This window comes from Mustela nivalis (genome assembly GCF_964662115.1).
Source record: "Mustela nivalis genome assembly, chromosome: 2".
In the NCBI taxonomy this organism is placed as follows: Eukaryota; Metazoa; Chordata; class Mammalia; order Carnivora; family Mustelidae; genus Mustela; species Mustela nivalis.
The window spans coordinates 175,523,301-175,545,381 of record NC_139021.1 but is presented as its reverse complement, the minus strand read 5'-3'; the positions used below and the strand labels follow the sequence as shown (position 1 = coordinate 175,545,381).

General features: G+C 50.3%; 2 protein-coding genes across 7 annotated transcripts in view; one reads left to right on the top strand and one right to left on the bottom strand.

Annotated features, from left to right (window-relative positions):
• The first annotated feature begins 15 nt into the window (after positions 1-15).
• On the top strand, positions 16-20,642 carry SFXN4 (sideroflexin 4). 2 transcript variants are annotated; one of them, XM_082720280.1, is made up of 14 exons: positions 16-210; positions 1,616-1,681; positions 3,281-3,355; positions 3,948-3,974; positions 4,061-4,115; positions 6,754-6,779; positions 7,489-7,542; positions 7,632-7,688; positions 7,832-7,897; positions 8,706-8,778; positions 9,622-9,737; positions 13,215-13,300; positions 14,782-14,899; positions 19,760-20,642. In XM_082720280.1, the coding sequence occupies exons 1-14, from the start codon at positions 172-174 to the stop codon at positions 19,835-19,837; spliced, it is 936 nt and encodes a 311-aa protein (XP_082576406.1). In that variant the 5' UTR covers positions 16-171; the 3' UTR covers positions 19,838-20,642. The 2 variants fall into 2 exon arrangements, with proteins under 2 accessions (XP_082576406.1, XP_082576405.1); XM_082720279.1 differs by having other exon boundaries at positions 24-210; positions 13,215-13,240.
• DENND10 (DENN domain containing 10) overlaps positions 16,416-22,081 on the bottom strand; it is a 28,880-nt gene continuing 23,214 nt past the window's right edge. Inside the window, exon 10 of one of the 5 annotated variants that reach the window (XR_014308750.1) lies at positions 16,416-21,809. The gene's annotated coding sequence lies outside the window, so the exon portion shown is untranslated. The remainder of the gene's footprint in view (positions 21,810-22,081) is intronic. The other 4 variants (XR_014308752.1, XR_014308751.1, XR_014308753.1 and 1 more) reach the window with 4 other exon arrangements.

Below are 22,081 nucleotides of genomic sequence, written 5' to 3'. Positions count from 1 at the left end.
AGGGGGACGCGCGCGCGCGCGCCCGGGGCGGGGCACGTTGCCCGACTCCTCCTCCGCGCCTGGCCCGGCGGCCGCGGCCTCTCCGGCGGCCACACGGGTCCCAGGAAGCCGAGCGGTAGGAGGAAGCGCGGGGGCCGAGCGGGTCCCTGGGTGCGGCGGCGCGGCTCCCTCATGGAGCCCAACGTGCGCTTCTGGATCGCCGAACGTCACGTACGGCCCGGGCCCGGCGCGGCTGGGGGCGGGGTGGCTCTGGGCCCCGTGAAGTCGCCGCGAGGAGTCGCCGGCTGGCCCGGGTGACCTTGGGCAGGCCACGTGGTCGCAGCACCCGCCTTCCCACCACAGACCCGGGGAGGGGACGAAGGGGAAACCCATGAGTGCGGGATGCGGACAGCCACGGCCGTTACCGCGTGCCATCTCCGCCCCAGGCCTGGCTAGCGAGGGTCGCCACTAGGTCGCCCTGCCCTGGGGAGTCAGCTCCCCCGTCCCCCGCAGGTGTGTGTCCTCTGACAGGACAGCCTGAGCTGTCCCTGAGCATCAGGCTGGAGAGGAACAGGTGCTCTCAGGAGCCCCCAGCCTCCCAACCTGGTAGGCTCGACCACTCAAAGGACGCGGTGGTCGTGGGGCCCGCCAAGGACAGGAAGTCGCAGCGGCCCCGCCTCCAGCCGGTGACTGGGCGGCGCTGCCCAATGGAAATGTGATGCGAGCCGTATAAGTCATTTAAAATTTTCTAGTAACCACGGTCAAGGGGGTAAAAGGAACAGCTGAAATTAATTTTAATAATATATTGTATTTAGCCCAACAAATATAAGATATTAACATTTCAACACGTAATCGATATAAAAATTATTAGTGAGGTATTTACATGCCTTTTTTTTTTTTCCCCCCTAGAAAGTCTTTGAAAGCTGGGTATATTTTACACATACAGCATACTTCATTTTGGCCTGGCCACATTTCAAGGGCTCCATAGCCACATGGGGCTAAATGGACAGTATAATTCTAGAGTGGTTCTCTTTCAACCTTACCTAAAGTAGGGCCCAGACAGGTTTTCTTAGGTGGGGAAGTTGAAAGGGAAAGAGAGTTCAAGCTTTCTTGGCAGAGCCAGGGCTCAACGTTGGGCGGAGGGTGGGGGTGGGGTGGGGGGGTACCCTTGGGAGCAAATCATGCCTCCAGGTGTGATTAGGCAGCCTTTACTAAGGCCTTGCTGGGGGTGTCCTGTTCTTTATGACTCAAGTTAAGCCTTATAACAAGGATAAGAGGGTAAAGAAACAAACCCTGAGACCCTTCTAGGTAGTTGATTCAAGGTCATTTTGGGGATGGGGACTAGGCCCATTTGACCCCCAAATCTGGGCTTTTAACCTTCAAGAGTAATTTGATGTTGGAGTGGTTAAGAGCACAAGCTAATGAGTCCTTTCCTAGCTGGATTTCCCTGGGTATGCTCTTGAGCTTTTCTATGCCTCTTTCCTCACCTTTAAGATCCTGGGGCTGTCCTGAAGATTCCTGGAGGTGCTTCTATTGAAAGGCCCTGTAAGGGTCTCAAAAATATTATTATTATTATTACCATATTGTCTATTTTTCTGCCACCATTAACCTCTCTGGTGCTTTTCTCCCTCTTAAGTCTTTCATTCAGAGATTTCTTCAGTGGACAGAATTGTTGGATCCTACAAATTTGGTTGTTTCAATTGTAAGTACTTCCTTGTTTTCTGAGATAAGACATTTTACATTTTATTCTGAAATGTGAAGACTGCATCCCTTTGAAAGCAATTGAAACAGAATCCATATATATTATGTTTTATTCTTTCCAAATGAGCTCATTAGATTGGAAGGTTGATAAACAAAAGCAGACCAGTAACACCAAGGTTGGTGTTGCTGCTTCAGAAGGGATCAAAACAAGTCCCTGGTAACGGAAGACAGACGGACAAAGGTGGCCACCGACCTAGACCTAGGGGGCTATGGGAGGGGTGCGGCAGGAAACTCGGGGAGGGTGTTGAGGGAGAGCTGGAAGGAGGAGGCAGGCAGGAAAGGCCAAACAGAGGGGACTATAAGCTAAGCCCAGGGGAGAGAGCAGGTGGTCCAGTCAGTGGGGCTTTTAATGTGGGGGAGCAGACAGGCCCTCAAGGGCTTCATATGGTCCTTCATATGGGAGGGATTGTATTTGGCCTACAGGGCCAAGGTGAGGTTTGTGTTCCAGAGGGTCTCTGGTCACCATGTGACGTGTAATCAGAGGGGACCAGACGATAGGTAAGGTGATCTGCTCAGGGGATGGCTCGGCTGTCCAAACGGAGACAAGGGTTTGCACCAGGTGTGGCTGAGGGCTCAAGAGGAGGAGATGGTGTATCCCCAGCAGCAGTCCTTCAGGGCCAGACTCACAGGGACACTCCCATCATTGTTCGCAAGATCTTCCACACAGCCTTGTTTGGAATAGAGAAAAACAACCTGAATTCCCATCAGTAGGGAAATAGAGAAACATAATGTGGTATATTCATACAGTGGAACACTAATAAAAGTTAACAGTGATGATCTAGTTATCAATGTATATATTAAGTGGGAAACAGCATACATGATGCTAAAGGGAAAACATGTCTACAGTGTTTAATGGAAAAAGCGGGATGCTTAAAGGACAATATTTATGCAAATTACAATACAAAGACCCAATACTACTACTTTGTTTACAGATACATGTATTTGTGTATATATATAAGTATAAAAAAGTGGACTCAGATTAATACCTTGAACTCATAATAGTGGTTACTTCTGATAGAATGGGGAGACACAAAACTGGGGGTGATGGCTTTTGGGGGGAAAAAAAAAGAAAAAGTTGGAAGCAGATAAGACTGAATGTTTACTGTTGTTAATTCTGGATAAGGGGATAATGAGTGTGTACTCATTTCATTGTCTTTTCTGTATTTAATTCTTTTTTCTCAAATAAAGAAAAAATGAAGAGAGGAAGTAAGCCTGAGTGGACCAGATGTGGGAGGAAGAGAGAGGAGGGACTTCCAGGTTCCTAACTTACAAAGCCAGGCGGATGGGGGTAGCACTCAAGGAGACAGCTGTCCTCAGCTGTCTAGGGGCAGGGGGAGGTGGCAGCCACCAGTGAGTCAAGCTGCTGGAGCTCTAAATCTGGGTGACACACAGCACTGTCCTCATGGAAACTATCAGGGAGTAGAGAGACTTGGCCACGTGTTGCATTGAAATCAGGTGTAATTGAGCGTGGGATTCCTAAACCATTTGGACAGATCTAAATCATGGTATCATTGCTTGATTTCTTTCTATCTGATTATAGGAAAAAATAGAGAAATCAAGGCAACTATTGTTAAAAAATGAAGATGCAGCCATCCGGGACTTGGAGAACCAAAGGGTATGTCTCCTGTGCTGGGTTCAAGGTTGGGTGTGGTTGCCTTCAGGAGATCTCTGCTTGCATGGTCTGAAATCAGGTGGAGTTTTTTCATTAGTAAACACCACCCAAGGGATCTGCTTTTCAAAACTTGGTTAGTGTTTTTAGATGTAATTAGTATTCTTTTTCATTAACCAGATTACTAGTAGGAGAGACTAGTATTAAGCAGAAAAAAACTCCCAGGGTTCTTCTGTGCTTAGATATTAGTGGGGATTCTCTGTGGCTGATCCCTACAGCCCCACGGCAAACTCCGGAATGCAGACAGTCCTCTGAAGTCAGAATCCATTTCCCATTAGAGGCAGTGTTCCAGATCAGGGTCAGACTCCTGCCCCAAGACTTAAACCAGTATTTGTTGTCTGTCTCGCCGTGGATGGGCTTTCCAGAGTCCACAAACATCACTCCTATCAAGCAGCCTGTGGAAATCACACAGGCGTCACTTGCAAAGGGCCTGCTCTTTTTTGAGCCAGGGGTAGGCTGGAGTGGAGATGGGGGTTTTTATTTCTCTTTTGCTGCCAATTTACCTTTAAGAGCTCTTGCTTATTTTTTCTCTTGTTAGATAAAAGACGCCTGGAAGAGAAGTCTCGTAAGTTTCAGCCCTTTTCTAATTTTTACCCTCTGACAAAAACAAAGCCCAACATGAGTCTAAGCTTTGTGTTTACTTTTGTGAAGTCAACAGTGCATCCCGACAGCAGCAAACTGATCCCCGTTCCTTTTCGACCTGCAGGTGAGCTGATTCTAATTTTCAGAAGTGGGTTGGGAAAACATGGTTTGTAACAGTTCAAAAAGTCTGCCTTATTATTATTATTATTATATTATTTTCCTAGAAGGATTTCTGACAGTGAGTGTGGAAATCATAGCTTAAAAAGGATGGTTGCGGGACGCCTGGGTGGCTCAGTTGGTTGAGCAGCTGCCTTCGGCTCAGGTCATGATCCCAGCATCGTGGGATCGAGTCCCACATCGGGCTCCTTGCTTGGGAGGAAGCCTGCTTCTCCCTCTGCCTCTGCCTGCCATTCTGTCTGCCTGTGCTCGCTCGCTCTCCCCATCTCTCTCTCTGATAAATAAATAAAATCTAAAAAAAAAAAAAGGATGGTTGCATCAGAGTCTGGGGTTGATAGTGGAAAAGAGCAGGTTTGGGACCTGGAGCTGTGTCCAGTCCTTGGAAAGATCTGGGGCGTTAGGGGTGAGGGCACAGGCCTGGATGTGGAACCTGCTTCGCTCTGTCATCTCCCAAGAAACACACAATCATTTCGTTGGTGGTTCCAGAACTTGTAACTCAAAAGTGTTTTGAACTCTGTGTATTATTCTCTCTCCCTGTATGTTAAGTATCATGAGGGGAATAAAACCCATGATTGTACAGAGCCCCTTTAACTATAAAATTCTCTCTGTTATAAACAAGAAACTGGAAACAACATGAATATCCAACAATTCAGACTGTAGTTAAATAATCCATTAAAAGGACTGAGGTACCGGGGCGCCTGGGTGGCTCAGTGGGTTAAAGCCTCTGCCTTCAGCTCAGGTCATGATCTCAGGGTCCTGGGATCAAGCTCTGCATGGGGCTCTCTGCTCAGCAGGAAGCCTGCTTCCCCCCTCCTCTCTGCGTGCCTCTCTGCCTGCTTATGATCTCTCTCTCTCTTTCTCTCTGTCAAATAAATAAATAAATATTCTTTAAAAAAAAAAAAGAAAACATTTTTAAAAAGTCTGAGGTACCTCCTGTGTGTTAGTGTAGAAGAATGAGTCTCTAGGAACCAGTATTAAGGAGGAAAAAGGCAAAGTATAAAACAGCATATAGTAATCCTCTTTGTGTGAATGAGATCTGTGGGCAGAAGAGAGTGTGCAAGTTTGCATCTGTCCTGATAGATGTTGTGAAGGGAAAAAAACCCTTGTTCCTCCTCTCGATGCTTCACTTTTTTTTTTAAAGCCTATCCGTGTGAGTTGGCATTCTTTTAAGTAATCTCTACACCCAACATGGGGCTCAAACTCATGACCCCCGAGATGGAGAGTTGCATGTTCTACCAACTGAGCCCGCCAGGCACTCCTGAGGTTTCACTTCTGATACCCGATATGCAGGCTTTTCCCACAGCCTTCAATTCTGCAGCACCTGTGGCATGTCCTACAGTTTTCACTCTTTCCACTCTGATCCTCTTGACCTGGAGGCAGCAGGAGACCCCACGAGTGAAGGGCTCAGTCCCACAAGACCACCCCACTTCAGATGCCAATTGAAAGTCCAGATTCTCACCTGGACGTCTGAGCAACCCGCTGTAGGTTGGAGCTTCCCACACCTCCCTCCTTGGGTTTGAAATTGCTGGTATGGCTCGCGGACCTCGAGAAGATGTTTTCCTTACTAGGTTCTCCGGTTTATTAAGAAAGGGAACAGATGGAAGAGATGCTCAGGGCTTTGGGGGTGGGGCTGGGGAGGGCGGGGCTTCCACACCCTCCCCAGCTCCCACCCATGCTCAGCAAACCAGAAATGCTGCCGCTGCGAGAAGGGAGGCTTTGTTAGTATGGTGGACGAAATCCCAGGCCACTGTGACTAGCCCTGCCTCCAGCCCCTTTCCCCTCCCTGGAGGTGGAGGCAGCAGGTGGGACTAAGAAATCCAACCCCCTCTTCCCCCCTCCCCACCCCTTCCCCTAGCAACCAGCCCCCTCCTAAGGGGCTTTCCAAACATCCCCTTATTAACATCAACTCAAGTGAGGTGGAAAGGGGCTGTTAGGGTAAAAAAGACACCCATTTCTCCTTTTTTTTTTTCTTTAAGATTTTATGTATTTATTTGACACAGAGAGAGATCACAAGGAGGCAGAGAGGCCGCAGACAGAGGGGTCGGGGGGGGGGGGGAAGCAGGCTCTCTGCTGAGCAGAAAGCCAGACTCAGGGCTTGATCCCAGGACCCTGAGATCATGACCTGAGCTGAAGGCAGAGGCTTACCTCACTGAGCCACCCAGGCGCCCTCCATTTCATGTTTTTATTGCTATTCTCAGGAAATTCCAAGGGTTTTAGGATCTCTGTGCTAGGAACAGGCATGAAGAGCAAATCCAGGTTTCTTCTCATAAATGACGGCATCACGAGTATGCTCGGTTTGCCGTGAAGGATGAATAGGTTATGATACTCTTGCCTCCGGTGAGAAGGACTGCGAAGGCCGGAGGGGGCCTCCTTAGGTCTTTCTGGATGGTGCTGACTGAAATGCTTGCCTTACGCACTTGGTTATTATTAGGAAAAATAACAGAATGAGTAAATAGACTGTCCTTTGGTGCCCGTGCTTTCAGGGTGCTAGAGGGCAGGTTCTCAGGTTGGAGGGGCGCCCCTTTCTGGCCTCCTCTCTCGGCCTGGGCAGCGGCGGTCACTGACCCTCTTCTCTTCTTTGCCAGCTTTCCTACCTTTCACGGCACCCATGGTGAGTCGGCTTGACACCCCAGGTGCAGGAGGACGTCCCTCATCTCCTAACCTCAGTGGTTTGTGTCCTCCTGCTCTGGACCCCTGTCCCACCACAGCCTGGTAGATGGCTGTGGACGCCCCGTCTCTGGCCCTTGTCTGCTACTCACGTGACTTCACCCAGTCCGCACGCTTCCCTAGTCAGGCGCTCCAGCCTGTGCAAGGTCCCAGTGTCATAAGGTGATCCTTTGTTTGGATGCCTGGTGTGCACAGAGCACTACTGAGGAGATGGAGGACAGGCTCCCTGCCTCCAGCACACGTTATCGTCCGTTACCTTCTCTCCCTTGACCCTTAGCCCCCATACTTCCCCTCATTTGGGATCTGGAATGGCCCCCCAGCGAGGCTGTCCCACCTGGACTCTCTGTCACTTCTTCCACACTCGCCCTGTGGCTGTGTCCACTTGGGAGTGCGTGCTCCCCAGCTGCCCCGTCCTGTAGCATTGCACAGCTTGGAAGCTGGGACCACTGTGAGATGCCCCCAGGTGTCCTCAGTGTCCTGTAGGTGTTCACTGAGCATCGCTCGCCACCGCCTGGCCGCCTCCTCATCCCAGCTCCTGGCGGGGGGTGGGAGGGGGGGCGCCTCAGTGCAGCATCTTCCCTGCGAAGTTCTTTGCCCCCTGGCAAGCTCTCCCTCCCCCCAAACACTTAAACTCCGCTTTATTTTCTTAAAAGGTATTTTTCTCGATGCTGTCGGTAAAAAGTCTGAAGTCTCTGGTTTTACCTCAGGTAAAAACCATTTCTATTTCATGATTCCTGCATTCTTCTGTGCTCACATGATCATAGCGTGTGATCTGTGTGCCTCTGTCTTTCTGCAGGTTTCCTTCTATACCTACACTACAGCGTTCAACATGGTCAATGGGAATGCAAGTTATGTGAGTATTATGAGGCCCAGGGGATAGGCCATTCTGTGTTATTTCTTTTAGAGTTTGTTTGTTTGTTTGTTTGTTTGTTTGAATAATCTTCCCTGGGTAAAACCATGGTGTTTGCTGAATACTTACTTTTGTTTCTTTCTTAGAATCGTCACCTATATGAGAGTCTGCTACTAGGGACAGGAGTGATCGCCTCTTCCTCCTTTTTTGGAGTGGGTATTTTAAAAATCTGTCAAATCTGTTTCATTCCTCAGATCAAAAGAAACTATTCTGAATTACAGATTTGTTTCAGCTTAAACAATTTAGAAAGTATGGCCAAGGGGCACCTGGGTGGCTCAGTCCGTTAAACGCCTGCCTTCGGCTCAGGTCATGATCCTGGGGTGCTGGGACCAGGTCCCACGTCAGGCTCCCTGCTCAGCTGCGTGTCCGCTTCTCCTTCTCCCTCTGCCCATTTCTCTCCCTGCTTGTGCGCTCTCTCTTTCTCTGTCAACTAACTAAATAAAATCTTTTTAAAAAGAAAGGAAGAAGGAAAGTATGGCTAAGACATAAGAAGGGAAGTGGTCCCCTGTCATCCTGTCACCCCCTGAATAACCATAGGAGTATCGCAGGTGTCTAGGCATATACTCAGTACTCCAACCTTTTTAAAAAATTTACTTAAGAAGAAAAGAATTTACTTAAACTACATAAACATGTTATACATGTTGTGTATTGCTTTGGATATCAGGATACTGTGATGGTTAAAAATATAAACATTAGAGTCAGATAAGCTTGGGCTGGCCCCAAGACTCAAATTCTTAGCAGCTCAGAGACTCTGGACAAGTTACCTCCCTAAGCCTCCGTGTGTTCCTCTGATAATCAGGCGAACACCTCAGTGTTGCAAGAATTAGAAAATACATGGAGAGCACTTGTGGTGGCCCGCACTGGGATAGGAGCTAGGTCGATGCCAGCTCTCTGCTACTGAGTGTGTTCAGCTGACTCTTTGGTCTGTGCAATAATGGTTTTTCTCTCTTCTTTTTCTAGTTATTTCCTGTTTTGTTCCAGATGCGGGTGAATCACGTTTTGTTGAAAAGAGCCCTTCCCATCATCATTCTCAGTAAGCAGGAAGCATGTGATCTCCGTGCCCTTTGAGCCTTCCTACACCTTCAGGGACAGCCTGGTCCCTTGGCCACATGGTGACTGATGACAGCTGCTGCTTGCAGCTTCCTGAGGCCTCCAGGCCCAAGTTGGGTCCTTGGTTTGAGAAGTGACAGTTGCTTTATAGCTGTGTTTCCACTGTCAAAGGATGAACGCACACCCGGGAACACAGATTCACCCTAAAGACAGTGCCAGCCCTCTGCGTGTTCAGTTTCACTTTGTCCTGCCAAAAACGTGTGGGTAGTAATGTCATTCCTCCATTTCCAGATGGGGAGGCTGAGATAGGAAGGACTTTAAGGAACTGTCCTAGGGTCATACACGGAGCAGTGAGTGGCCTAGGGAGCTCCATCCTGGTGGGCTGACTCCAGTGGAAGTGACAGACATAATTAACCAATAGTTTGAAGTTTGCCAGCCCGCAGGTTCACTGACTCACACCCCAGATTTGAGTTTGAAAATTGTAACGGGGAAACTGTTAACAGAAACCTAGTCAGACCAGCTATAGCACAAAAGGGGGCCATATTTCAAGGACCCAGGGATTTGTCCTGGAATCCTGTCAGGGGGCTGGACTGGGCCTGCAGGGGTGCCAGAGCCTGGCGCTGTCGTGGTCAGGACCCCAGAGTGGGAGGCCAGCGGTTCTGACCCAGCTCCAAAGCCCCGGGACAGAACATAGTTAGCCAACTCCTGACCACTTGAGGGGTGGGGAACCATGGCCATCAGAGAAAGACGCTTGACACCAGAAAGGATGTTCCTCCATTGGAGCAAACTCACCCGCCATGGTGCATTTTCTTCTTCACACCCACAGCCCACGTTAGTGGAATGAATGTTGTTGCCACCCGAAGTCTGGAGCCCATTCGAGGCATTGAAGTCATGGACAAAGAAGGCAATGTCATGGGCTATTCCAGAAAAGCCGGGACAAAGGTAGGAGGATGCCATGGATCCCTAGCTGGCTTGCCTTTTGGCTAGAGCATGGAGTTGTCTGTTTGAGAGCTGGGAACAAAGTCATATCTCCCTTCAATCTTGCCTTATCCTTTTTCCCCGCATGTGGAGGGAGTGGTTTTACATTTTGGACCACGATGTTTAAAAGATGATGTGTTCGTCTGGGTTTCCAGAGAAACAACCAATAGGATATTGATTGATTGATTATAATTGGCTCACGCAATTGTAGGGCTTGTAGGCTAGTCAGGTGTCAGCCCCCGCGGCAGGGGCTAGAAACTCGCCAACTCCCGGCAGCTAGAAACACAGGAGCCTGTGCTGTCGTCTTTAGGCAGGTTTTCTTCTTTGGGAAGAAAACCTTCTAGATTTTGCTCTCAAGGCTCTCCAGCTGATTAAATGAGGCCCAGTCACACTGTGGAAAGTAATCTTATTTAAAGTTAACGGACTGTAGATGTTAGCCGCATCTACGCAGCGGCACGACAGCATGACCGACCGCCACGGACGGGCCCCCGCCAGGCGCTGGGCCACTGTTCTTCCAGCTGAGCTTCCGGCCCGCGGGCTGCTCTGTGCTCATGGAAGTCGGTGAACCCCTCTCTGGGTTTAAGAGAAATGTTTCTTCTCCACCTCACAGCAGATTTTCTTATAGTCTTCATCTTGAAGGACCAGTTTGCTCTCAGTTTCCTTCAGCGCCTGGGTGGCTCAGTCAGTGAAGCATCTGCCCAGGGCTCGGGTCATGATCCCAGGGCCCAGGGGTCGAGCCTCGCTTGAGTCGGGCTTCCTACATGACTGGGAGCCTGTTTCTCCCCTTCTCTCTTCCTCTGCCTCTCCCCCTGCTTGTCCACAGGCTCTCTCTCTCCCAAATAAATAAACAAAATCTTAAAAAAAAAAAAAATGGCCTAAAGAAATTCAGTGCTCTCACCAGAATGCCTCTAACAGGCCTCAATTGTTAATAAGATTTATTCTTAACTATTTTATTCTTTTGATCAATTCAGCACAGTGGCTTCTGTGTACATTCAGCTTAGAGAAACTGGGATGGTCTAGGGTAGTCTCATTTTGGCTGTGGACTTTTTAAAAAATACCTTCTTAGCAGGTGAGATTTTTTTTTTTTTGGTCTCCATGAAGTGACGTTAGCTAAAGAATGGAATTTGAGGCAGTTGTTTGCAAATGGCATGAGGAACAGCACGGAACAGCCCAGTGCAAAATGAAGGGAACAGCTTCTCATGGTGTCAGGACCCCTGTCCGGACACCTCCTGCCCCCTGTGTTGGCAGAAGAGATGGCTGAAAGATGGCTGCTCGTTCAGTCAGTAAATACATCATTGCTCACCTCACAGAGCACATTCCTCTAAACCCTATCTGCAAGTCACAAGGCGGATCATAAACCATGAGATATGTGCACCAGATTCCTGCCAGCCCATGCAGTGACATGTCTGAAAATAGTGGCCACTCTCCTAAACGAATTACAGTAGAAACACAGTAATTACAGGTAACAAGGGGAGAAGTGGCTGCCAAAAATAAAAACCTTGCTTTTGAAATAAAGATTTTGTGCCTAAGAGCCACCCCAGCAAGCTGTTTTTATTGAGATATAATTTACATACAATAAAATTCATCCATTGTGAGATTCTAGTTTGATGAATTTTAGTAAATGTAAGCAGTGATGCAGTTATCACCACAGTCCAAATTTAGAACATACTCATCCTAAAAATTTCCCTCGTGCCCACTGAGTCACTCCCTTTTTCCAGCCCCAGAGAAACACTGATCTGCCCAATGTCTTCACACTTTTGACTCTGTAGAACTTTCATGTAAGTGGCTTGTACAAGTGTTTTTGGTGCCTGACTCTTCACTCTGGAGTACCGTGTACCCACCAACAATCTGTTGCTTTTTTTCTGGCGAGCAGCCTCGCATGGATGGCCATACCGACCGCATCTGCAGATCCCTTCCCCAGGCAGCGGGTGTCTGCACTGTGTCCAGTCTGGGCTGCTCTCAGCGTGCGTGGGTCTTTATGTGGGCGTCTGTTTGTGTTTCTCAGTGGCTCCCTTTACCTGCAGGGCATTAGAGCTGCTGTAAACTGTGCACACAGCTGAGGAGAAGAGTGACTGCGACTTGCCCTTGTGTGCCACACACCGCCAGGAGCTGTGCTAGGCTCACCTTGGCCACGCCCTTAGCTGCTCAGCCACGCCCTCAGCCAGCTCAGCCACGCCCTCCGCCGCAGGTGCTCAGCCTTCCAGGAGAGGCTGAGGGCCTCACGCCTCACGAGCTGTGTGGATGTCTAGTCCAGATATCTACTCTGTCTCTCAGGGAAGAACTTCATTTTCTGCATGAAGGCCAATTTAGGATAAAAGGAAGATTTGATGCTCTGCCCTTTTTTTCCCCTGTTTTGTCTATCTTCCTCTGAAGAACAGAGTCTGTAGCTGTGCGTAAGCATAAGCATTCTTTCATCATTTCCCCGTCACCAAACGGCTATGGTCTTCGGCTAAAATTTCAGAAACGACGCAACCAGCACTATCTGATTGTAATAGGGCACCTTTGATCAGATTTCAGGAGCTGATCCATGCTGTTTTCCCGGGGCTGGCCTTGGAAGTCACTCCGCTGCAAACTGTCCCAGGCCTCCCGGTGCCCCTCAGGACGGGTGTCCTGTTCGCACACAGGGGGACAGTCCCACTGACGTCGAAACACAGCACCCTCAGCAGCCGCTTTTCTCTTCCTGGAGTGGTTTTATTTTATATTCCTGAAAGTTTATTTATTTTTAAAGATTTTAGTCATTTATTTGAGAGAGAGAGAGAGTAGGAACATTGAGGGTTGAGGTGGCAAAGGGAGTGAGAGAAGCAGACTCTCCGCTGAGGAGGGAGCCGGTTGCAGGGCTCAATCCCAGGGCCCAGAGATCATGAACTGAGCAGAAGACCGATGCTTAACCCAGTGATTGAAAGGTAAACACGTGGTACTCCTCAGTGACAAACCCAGCCTTCCCAGCAAGGGGACGATTTTTCTACAGGCTTTGCTTGTGCTTAGTGGGTATTGTATAGGCAGTTGGCAGACCGAAGGGGAGACCACAGTGGAGTTGGTGGAAAGTAAATACTTTTTTTTTTTTTAATATTTTATTTATTTATTTGACAGAGATCACATGTAGGCAGAGAGGCAGGCAGAGAGAGAGGAGGAAGCAGGCTCCTCGCTAAGCAGAGAGCCCAATGCGGGGCTCGATCCCAGGACCCTGGGATCATGACCTGAGCTGAAGGCAGAGGCTTTAACCCACTGAGCCACCCAGGCACCCTGGGAAGTAAATCCTGGCACCAACCCCCGCCGTCCTCCAGCTCTGGACAGGGAGGGCCTGCCTCTGCCGCTCTTCATGTGTGGTGTTTTCCTAAGTGAGACCGGAGAGCCGCTGTTTGCTCCTCTGTCTGAAGTTGCAGGATCCCGGGCCGTGGTCTCACTCTATGTGCTAAGGTGCTTCCTTTCCATTCCCTCTAGGCCGTTAAAGATACAGCGACATCCAGGTTAGTACTGTTCGGGACCACCGCTTTCATCCCTGAAGTCTTCTCACACTTTTTTGTGAGGTAAGAGGCAAACACACCTCCCCAGGTAGGAATAAACATTCGACCCTCAAAATTCTTATGAAACTCGTCAAACACTGAACCTGGTGGGAGGGATGGGAGAAGTTTGTTCAGTCATCTTCCCACTAAACTCTTCATCACAGCTGATGGTTCCACAGCGTGGATACCAGATGTGCACGTTCCTTAACCCTGGACACATCCCAGCGCCTGCTGAGGCGTGGCCCCTCGGGTCTTGAACGCCAACCTGAGGTGGTTCACAGGTTCTCCCCGCTCCGATGTGCTGGGCAGATTGCTGCAGCCTGCCTTCCCCCTGCACGGCAAGCGGGTTTTAAGTTAGCCTGAGTGGCCCAGAGTCAGTGGACCGTCATCCCTTTTGAGAAGCAAGAAATGGCCTCTTCGGAGGAAGGCCTGGGGACCAGCCAGTGTGAGAAACCCAACACGTGTCTACGGCCATACCACCCTGAACGCGCCCGATCTCGTCTGATCTCGGAAGCTAAGCAGGGTCGGGCCTGGTTAGTACTTGGATGGGAGAAACCCAACACGCAGTAGCGTAGGCCAGAAGGCAGATGTGTTGGTTTAGATCCTGGCTGTGGGCAGGGGACCTGTGTAGCCTGTGGCCGCCGAGCAGAAGTTCTGCTCCTCGTCTCCATGCTGTGAGCTCCCTGCGTCCTGCCACACCCTGGCTGCTCCGTGTTGCGAGGGACGTGACTGCCCGCACCTCCCAGCTCATGTCCTCTAAGCTTCCTGCCAAGCGATGAAAAACACAGCAGACCCCAGGGAAGGCAGAGAATGTCTTCCCCTCAGTTGGAGTCCGTTGGCCCAGATGGGGTCACCTGACCAGTCCCCTCTGTCCAGCGTGGTGGGCTAGGAAGCCTTTCTTACAACCACGTCAGGAGCGCATTTTTGAGAAGCAGGCGCGTGCTGCTTGGAGCCAAGTGTTCCTCTCTGTGGCCCAGCGGCTGGATGGGGGTAGAGACTTCTGCTGGCCCAGGCTCTTCCTGGACCCCACTGGCTGGGTCAGAGCCAGGGCGCCTGTGGAAGCCAGGGCCCTCCAGTCTGTCCCTTAGACCCCATTCGTGGCACCAGCTACCTGGGGGGAGAGATGGCGGTCGTTTCCCAGTGGCCACCACAGCCACGGGAGTATCCACGCTGGAGTGACCTCGGTGCCCCTTCTGACTCAGCCCTTTCATCCTGTGTGTGAAGAAACCCCAGGCTCAGAAAGGGGAAGTGACTCACCCGACACCACCTGGTCTGTCCATGCAGACCCCCGCCGGTTCCAGGACCCTGGGTCTCTGCCTCCTGGGCTGGGGTTCACAGGCAATGCCCGTGACATGCTTCACTGCGGGCTTGACGCAAATCGAGCAGTCGGTCAGTGCTGCCTCTTTGTGGCTGAGTGGGAACCGAGGCATGGGCCACAGCTGCACACAAGACCATCCAAGCCTGGGGCCAGCCCCCCAAAAAGCCTTTAACCTTGTCTCTTACAGGACCCAGTTTTTCCGGCAGTATCCGTGGTCATTGTGGACCTTCAAGCTGTCTTGTACTGTCTTAGTCATGGGACTGATGGTGCCACTTTCTTTTAGTCTATTCCCACAAATGGGACGGGTAAGTGCCCCCATTCAAATTTCTTTCAAAAAAAAAAATCAAAAAACAAACAAAAATACCCCAAAACCCTTTTTCTTCTCCTTGTCAGAAGAGTAAGATAAATAATTCTAAAAAATCTGCCAAGTGTAAAAAGTATAAAAATAACTTTATTTAATCCTGTCCCTCAGATCACTCGTGCAGTTTTGAATTCTGTTTTTCCTAGTGGGGTATCAGAAGCATTTTTCTGGGACATTTAAAACACCTTTGGGATAGTTTGCATAATCATAATATTCCATTGTGAAGTCCCATACAGTGGGGCTTTCTGCAGTGACAGAAAGGTTTCATCTGTGGGCTCATATGACAGCCACTAGCCACTGTGGCTCTGTGGCTGTCGAGCACCTGCCATGTGGCCGATGTGGCTGAGGAGCTGAATTTTTATTCTGATTTAAGTTGTGTCCCCACGTGCCACTAGTGGCTACTGGGTTAGCGCAGTTCTGTCGACTGGGATATACTCTAATTTATGATGAGTCAGATGACCTGGATTCAGAGTCCCAGCTCCTCCATGACCTTGGTCAATTTGCTGAAAGTCTCTGAGACTCGGTTTCCCTCTCTGTTAAGGAGAATGGAAGAGAGTAGCATCTCTGAAAAGGGTTGTTGCTGCTGTTGCGGACATTGCTGATATAACATGTCACTGGTTTCTGGCATTTCTGAGCTGGAAATTTCAAATGTCTGTTTCTGTCACTGAAGTTAAAAATCAGTGATGGCTTCAAAAATATTTAAATTTCTGCAGCGAGCTTGTTCCAAACCCAAATTTTGTCATTCTAGATTCACAGAATCATTAGTTCGGGCAATTGAGCCAGCCTATAACAGAGAAACTTGAGGCTACCGTAGATGTCTGCTCTCCTCACTAAGGGGTGGGATGGGGTGGGCAGCTTCTCATTAAAATAAAATGTTAGAGAATATTTTTACTCTTTACAGGCCCATCTGTTAGAACACGGTTTGTCACAGTAAGATTGCAGTAACAGTGACCCTTTTGCAGATACTTACTTTGGATCACGTTGGTACTCCGAAGCAGGCAGCTGACCTGCAGGTTAGGTCATTGACAAAAGTCTTTCAGTCTTGGGGGAGTTCCTGCTGCTCTGCTTCCTCAATCTGGCTTCACCCTGGGCTCTTGGATCCTGTCCACACACACAGAGGGCCTCCCCTGGTGGACCAGAAGCAAGGTGCGGGGCCAGCTGTGAGTAAATGGGGCCTTGCCCTTGAGTAGCTATGAGAAAGCAATGGCGTGTGGCCACCAGAGTCTTTGATCTGGGGACCTGGGGAGGGAAGGAGCCACAGAGCCCAGGAATCCTGACCTGGCTGAATTCCAAGGGAATGACGGGGTGCCTGGGTGGCTCAGTCTTTAAGCGTCTGCTTCGGCTTGGGTCATGATCCCCACATTGGACTCCCCTGCTCAGTGGGAATCTGCTTCTCCCCCTCCCACTCCCCCTGCTTGTGTTCCCTCTCTTGCTGTGTCTCTGTCAAAGAAATAAAAAAATTTTTTTAAGATCTTTATTTATTTATTTGACAGAGAGAGACATGAGAGAGGGAACAGAAGCAGAGGGAGTGGGAGAGGGAGAAGCAGGCTTCCTGCTGAGCAGGAAACCCAAAACAGGACTCGATCCCAGGACCCCAGGATCATGACCTGAACCAAAGGCAGGCGCTTAACGACTGAGCCACCCAGGAGCCCCAAATAAATAATATCTTAAAAAAAAAAGTCCGAGGGAAGAATCTTCTGCAGAGCTCCTTTCACTGGCGTGGCGGAGTCAGAGTCTAGAACCAACGAGTTTGTTGTTTGATAATTGGGTCTCTTTCTAGTTGTCTTGTACATGTCATCATAGGTCGTGGGATTCGTTTTCCCGATGTTAGGAGTAACTCGGTTCCCTCCTCTGTGATAGCATTTTGGTGGCTCATGACTGCTTTCTGTGACTGGGGACCTTGCAGGTACAAGGTCACCCGTCTTATAGAGAGGCACACAGACGAAACATTTCCGTCACTACAGAAAGTCCCACTGGATGTGGCATCAACTATGGAATATTTTGAAGTATTGAAACCATCCCAGGTTTTTTTTAAATGTCCCAGAAAAATGCTCCTGATCCAGTGGCCCACCAGTGGCCAGAGCAGCCCTCCCCCCCTTCACCGCCATCTCTCTCCCTGGCCTCCTTGAGCCTGGCGGCCACTGGACTTCAAATGACAGGGCTGAATGGATGTGTTTGGGTCATTGGGCCAGCGAGGGAGAGACCCCCTGCACACAAGTAGCCGCAGATGCAGTGGGAGGGCAGGGGGACACAGACACGCACGGGGTGTGTGGGCACAACAGAGGCAGCGTCAACAGTCGGGCACTGGGGGCAGTGGCAGGGGATAGGACTTCTGTTTATCCAGCACCTTCTGTGTCCTGGGGACTGTGCCAGGCAGTCTCTTGTCTTCAAGACAACTTTTCAGAGTAGTTTATTCCCATTTTACAGAAGAGGAGCTTGGGGCATGGGAGAAGATCAGAGTCCCCTGTGGGCTGTGGGGCTATGGAGGGGTGGGCTAGCTGGTGAAGGACGTCACAGGCCCCCCACGGTGATAGAAGCTCATATGGAGCCGGTGACGGAGAGGTTTCAAGGGGGAATGGCTGAGTCGGGTCGTATGTTAGAAACATTGGATGCCACCCTGTCAGTGGCGCCGTCCTGGAGGCCGGGAGAACAGCTGGGGGGTGGAGACATTTCCTGTCTAGAGGTGGTGGGGGTTCGGAGTAAGTCCGTGGTGGTCAGTTACAAGTAATTGAATTGGACAAGTTAGAACCTGTGAGCATTCAGATTGGGGGCGGGAGGGGAAGTGAAGAGAAAGGCATGGGGGGGCACCTGCATGTGCGCGTCAGGTTTGATGCCAGTAGCCGGGAGTGGGGGGAAGGAAGGGCTCTGTATTAACTAGCGTTGCATTCGGTTGGAACTGAGATCCAGAATAACCGTGCCCTCAACGAAGCAGAGGTTTGTTCTCCCTCACATGAAGTGTGGGTGTCTGGAGCCCACTGTGCAGGTGCACACACCTGTGTCTTTCCACATCAGCTTGATTCAGTCATAAAGCAAAGTTGATCATATGATGAAGCAGGTTCAGGATTCCACTCACTGGCTTACCATGTGATGAAACTTGGCTTCTTACACGGTGCACAGAGCAGGACAGAAGGCAAGCCACAGCGAACCAATAACAGAAGGATGTAGGATGTGAACAAACCAAACGCCAGTGCGGTTGAGATGAGGCCCAGGTCCCGTCCAGGTCAGCTCCGGGCACTCGCGGCTTCTGATGTTCAAGAGGGGAGGATCTCGGTTCTGTCCGGACATCAGTCTGGCAGAGCCTTGGTGGCCAGTTGCCTTTTTTAAGTGGTCAGACATAGTGGGATCACGTTTGAAGAGTCTGATGGCAAAATTTCTCCTTTTAAAGAGATTTAAATGGGGGGGAGGTGCCTGGGTGGTTCAGTTGGTTAAGCATCTGACCCATGAGATCAAGCCCAGCACTAGGCATGGAACCTGCTTAAGATTCTTTCCCGCTGCCCCCATCTCCCACTCACATGCACTCACTCTCTTAGATCAAAGGCTGGCTGGGCTGGCTGGCTTTGTTCGGTCTTGGACCCCTGCGGACCTCCTCTGCTTCTGCTTGTTACCAGTTCTGGGGTTTCCGCTGATGCTGGTTCCATCGATACTTTGTAGCTGGTACATTTAGCCTTGTACCTTTAACTGCTCGCATCATTGCTTGACACTGGCTCCTGCTTGACATGAGAGACTCCATTCTGCTCTCTACAGTGAGGCAGCCAGCCCAGTAAGGCAGCTCTGTGTCAGAGTCCACAGGGGTCTAATTCCTTCCAGCTCCGCAGCCACCATCCCTAGGGTTAGACCCCATCTTCAAGGTGCAAGATGGCACCTTCCTCATTCCACGTGGCCAGGTGGTACTTCCACCTCTAGTGCATTGGCCCAGTCATGTGGCCAAGCCGTACTGCAAGGGAAGCTGGGAACTGAGGTCTTCTGGATCTACTTCAAATTCTGCTGTTGTAGAAAAGAGCAAGTGTGGCAGATGGCAGTCTGCTACAGGCTTTTGCAGAAAGGGTAACATGTGACATGTGGAAGTAATGCTTACCTGCTAGAAAGTAAACATGACCAAAAGGCTGTAGAGAGATTAGGGAAAGAAGAGAATTGCCAGCTAAGCCAGGAAGGCTACATGGAAGAGGTAGGCTGTGGACATGGATGGATGTGAACAGGCAGAGACTGGGAAGGGAGAGCATTCCAAGTGAGGGTACAGGAGAGCTGAGTCCAGTGTAGCTGGGCACATGTGGCTGAGTATGACAGGCCAGAGGCTGGGGCCAGATGGCAGGTTCTGCATGGCCAGGCTGGGGAAGCAACCTCTCCCCTGAAGGTAGCAGGTGGGACATTGCAAGGCTCTCTGGGGCCAGAGTTGAGGTGAGAAATGGAGTCTGTTGGGTCGTGGACATTGGGTAAGGTGTGTGCTATGGTGAGTGCTGTGAAGTATAAACCTGATGATTCAGAGACCTGTACCCCTGGGGCTAATAATGCATTATATGTTAATAAAAATTTTTAAAAATTAAAAAAAAAAAAAGAAGACTGGCAGAGTGTTAATAAACCAGAGTGATGACTATATGAGGGTTCACTATATTCTGTCTGCATTTGTTTGTAGTTACAGTTCTCCGTAATGAAGTGTTTCAGAAGTTAGGTGTCTTGCTATCTACCAGACATCCCTGAAAAAAGCGGGACTGGGAAACAGATGCTTTCTGAAATTTTTTTTTTTTTAACTTCTAAGGCAAGGAAAGTTCTTCACATAAAATATGAAGAATTTGACTTTGTTTTTCAGATACAGTGCAGTGAGCTCGAAAAGGAAATTCAGTCTGTGACCGAAGAAACAGAACTCTTCTATAACAGAGGGGTATAAGAACGCGTGTTCAGTGAGTTTGTTTGGTTCCTGCTTGAACACCTTCCTCGCTGCTCGAGGCATCCGTTCGGAGAACCCTGCGGGAGGTCTGGAACCGAGGTGTCCGCACCCACATGTTGCCTTACACTTACACAGGCCACGACCGACTCCAGGCTGGTGCCTGGGCTTTCAAGCCTGGGTGGACGAAGAGAAAGGAGAGGCTGTCCTGTCTGACCCCCCGCACGGGGCGGCAGAAGGAATGGCTGATGGAGGAGTCAGAGTTCTGGGTGTTCATCAGCCTCGGAAGGATACTGTGAAATGACTAATAAACTCATCGAAAGTTGAGTCGTTGAAAAAATCCAGTAGGAGGGTCCACCAGGCCCAGGGCCCAGGCATTCATTGCACTGACGGCCCATCTCACGGTAAACAGGAACTTCTGGTGAGCACTGAAGGCCTCCGAGCCCCAGAGCCATCCCGTCTCCCTCAGCATCCTGCCATTTTGGACTGCTTAGAATCTTTGCCCTCAGCTGTCCGCCTCCTCTCCCCTCATTGGAGAATAACCCTGCCTCCTCCTTCACAGTGAAAACCAGGACTGCTGGCTGGCAACAGAACCTCCCGGAACCAAATCTGCAGCCTCTAGCCACCCACGCCCGGCCTTCCCTCCTCCTCGCAAGGTCAGCTGGGCCCTGGCCCTGGGCTCTGGGCCCCTCCCGCCTCCTGATTTCCTCAGGGCCTCGCTCTCCAGCTCCTCCCTCCTTCCCGGTGGCGTACGAACTACTTGAGTCACCAGCCTTATTAAAAAAGCAAACAACTTTTGAGAGCCAAACTTTGTCAAAGATCATCTTCCCTCACTGTTTCCACCCCCCTCACACTCTGCTAAAACTGCTCTCTCCTCCCGGCTCCACCCCGAGGCCCAAGCGCCACGCTGCTGGGTGCTCAGACCCAGCCCTGGGCTTGCTCATGGAGCCGCAGGCCCAGGCCCGTCCAGCGGTGCCATGCGCTCCACCATCCAGATGCCCACTTGAGACCATCTTCCCGCCCAGTCTCAGGAAATGGCACAGCCACGTAACACAGTATCGTCACCCTTACTCCTCCCCTCCCCTTCAAGCCCTTTCAGTAGCTGAGCCCAAAGGGATCAGGTCTCTAAGCCCCATTCCTCTGAGGTCAGTGCTACAACCTACCCAGTCCAACAGCGTCCCCTGCTGGTACCACTCTTCTGTCCTCTGGCTCCTCCAATCCGGGCCCCAGCCTGCTCTGACAAATACTTGCGTAAAAGCCTTGGAGGGCTTCCCAGTACATCAGTTCAAGTCCAGAATCCTTAACAGGCAGGCGAGAGCCTTGACCGTACTCAACTCTTGCCACTCCTTTTCCTCACTCTTGACCAATACCCTGTTCCTCGTATGGACTATGGTCTTTCCTTCCTGGACCTTCATATCAGCTGTTCCCTGCCAGGCTAACTCTTGCCTATGCATCAGGTCTGACTCGGACATCACTCCTTCCAGGAAGCCTTCCAGGATTCATAGTATGAATTTGTTGCCCCTTCAGTGTGCTCCCATAGCACTCATACTGTATCTGGCACTTGCCACACCACAGCAGAACAGCCTGTTTGTTGTCCCTGAGCCCCTGTAAACTGTGTGCCTGGGGCAGGAAGTGTGTGCTGTGCATCAGGGAGGCCTCAGGATACAACACCATGCATGGCAGAGTAGGCACCCAAACACTGACATACTGGAAAAATATTTCCAACATACTCTGCCTCAGATCATCAAGGACTCTATCTGTGGCTTTCAGGCAGGGTTCCCTAGGCCAGAATGATGGTTGACTTCACACTTCGTTAAAAGGGTTTCACAACAGCCTAGAAGAACAAAAAATGTTCTACTGGGCGCCTGGGTGGCTCAGTCAATTAAGCGTCTGACTCTTCATCTCAGCTCAGGTCTTGATCTCTGGGTGGTGAGTTCAAGCCCCACATTGGGCTCCATGCTGGGCGTGGAGCCTACTTAAAAAAAGAAAAGAAAAGAAAAATTCTACCAGATGGCTCAGTATTGCCCTAAGTGTACACTAAACAAAATTAAAGAAAATTAAACATACAAAGGCCCCAGGTGGAGGCTTAGCCACTATCAGATGACAGAGCAGAAATGCTAGGGCATCTTTTCAGAGGAGAAGACACTGAAGTGCCAGGCCTAGGGAGTGGGGGAGGGAGAAGGGTGAGCGCAGGGAGGGGGGTGGGGGGGTTGATGAGCCAGGGGTGGAAGAAGGGAGCCCAAACCC

Bases quoted from the DNA above. Each gene is read 5' to 3' on its own strand.
- SFXN4 (XM_082720280.1), top strand. From the start codon at position 172: ATGGAGCCCAACGTGCGCTTCTGGATCGCCGAACGTCAC. The intron at 3,975-4,060 runs GTAAGTTTCAGC...ACTTTTGTGAAG, and splicing joins ACGCCTGGAAGAGAAGTCTC to TCAACAGTGCATCCCGACAG. The intron at 14,900-19,759 runs GTAAGTGCCCCC...TTTGTTTTTCAG, and splicing joins TATTCCCACAAATGGGACGG to ATACAGTGCAGTGAGCTCGA.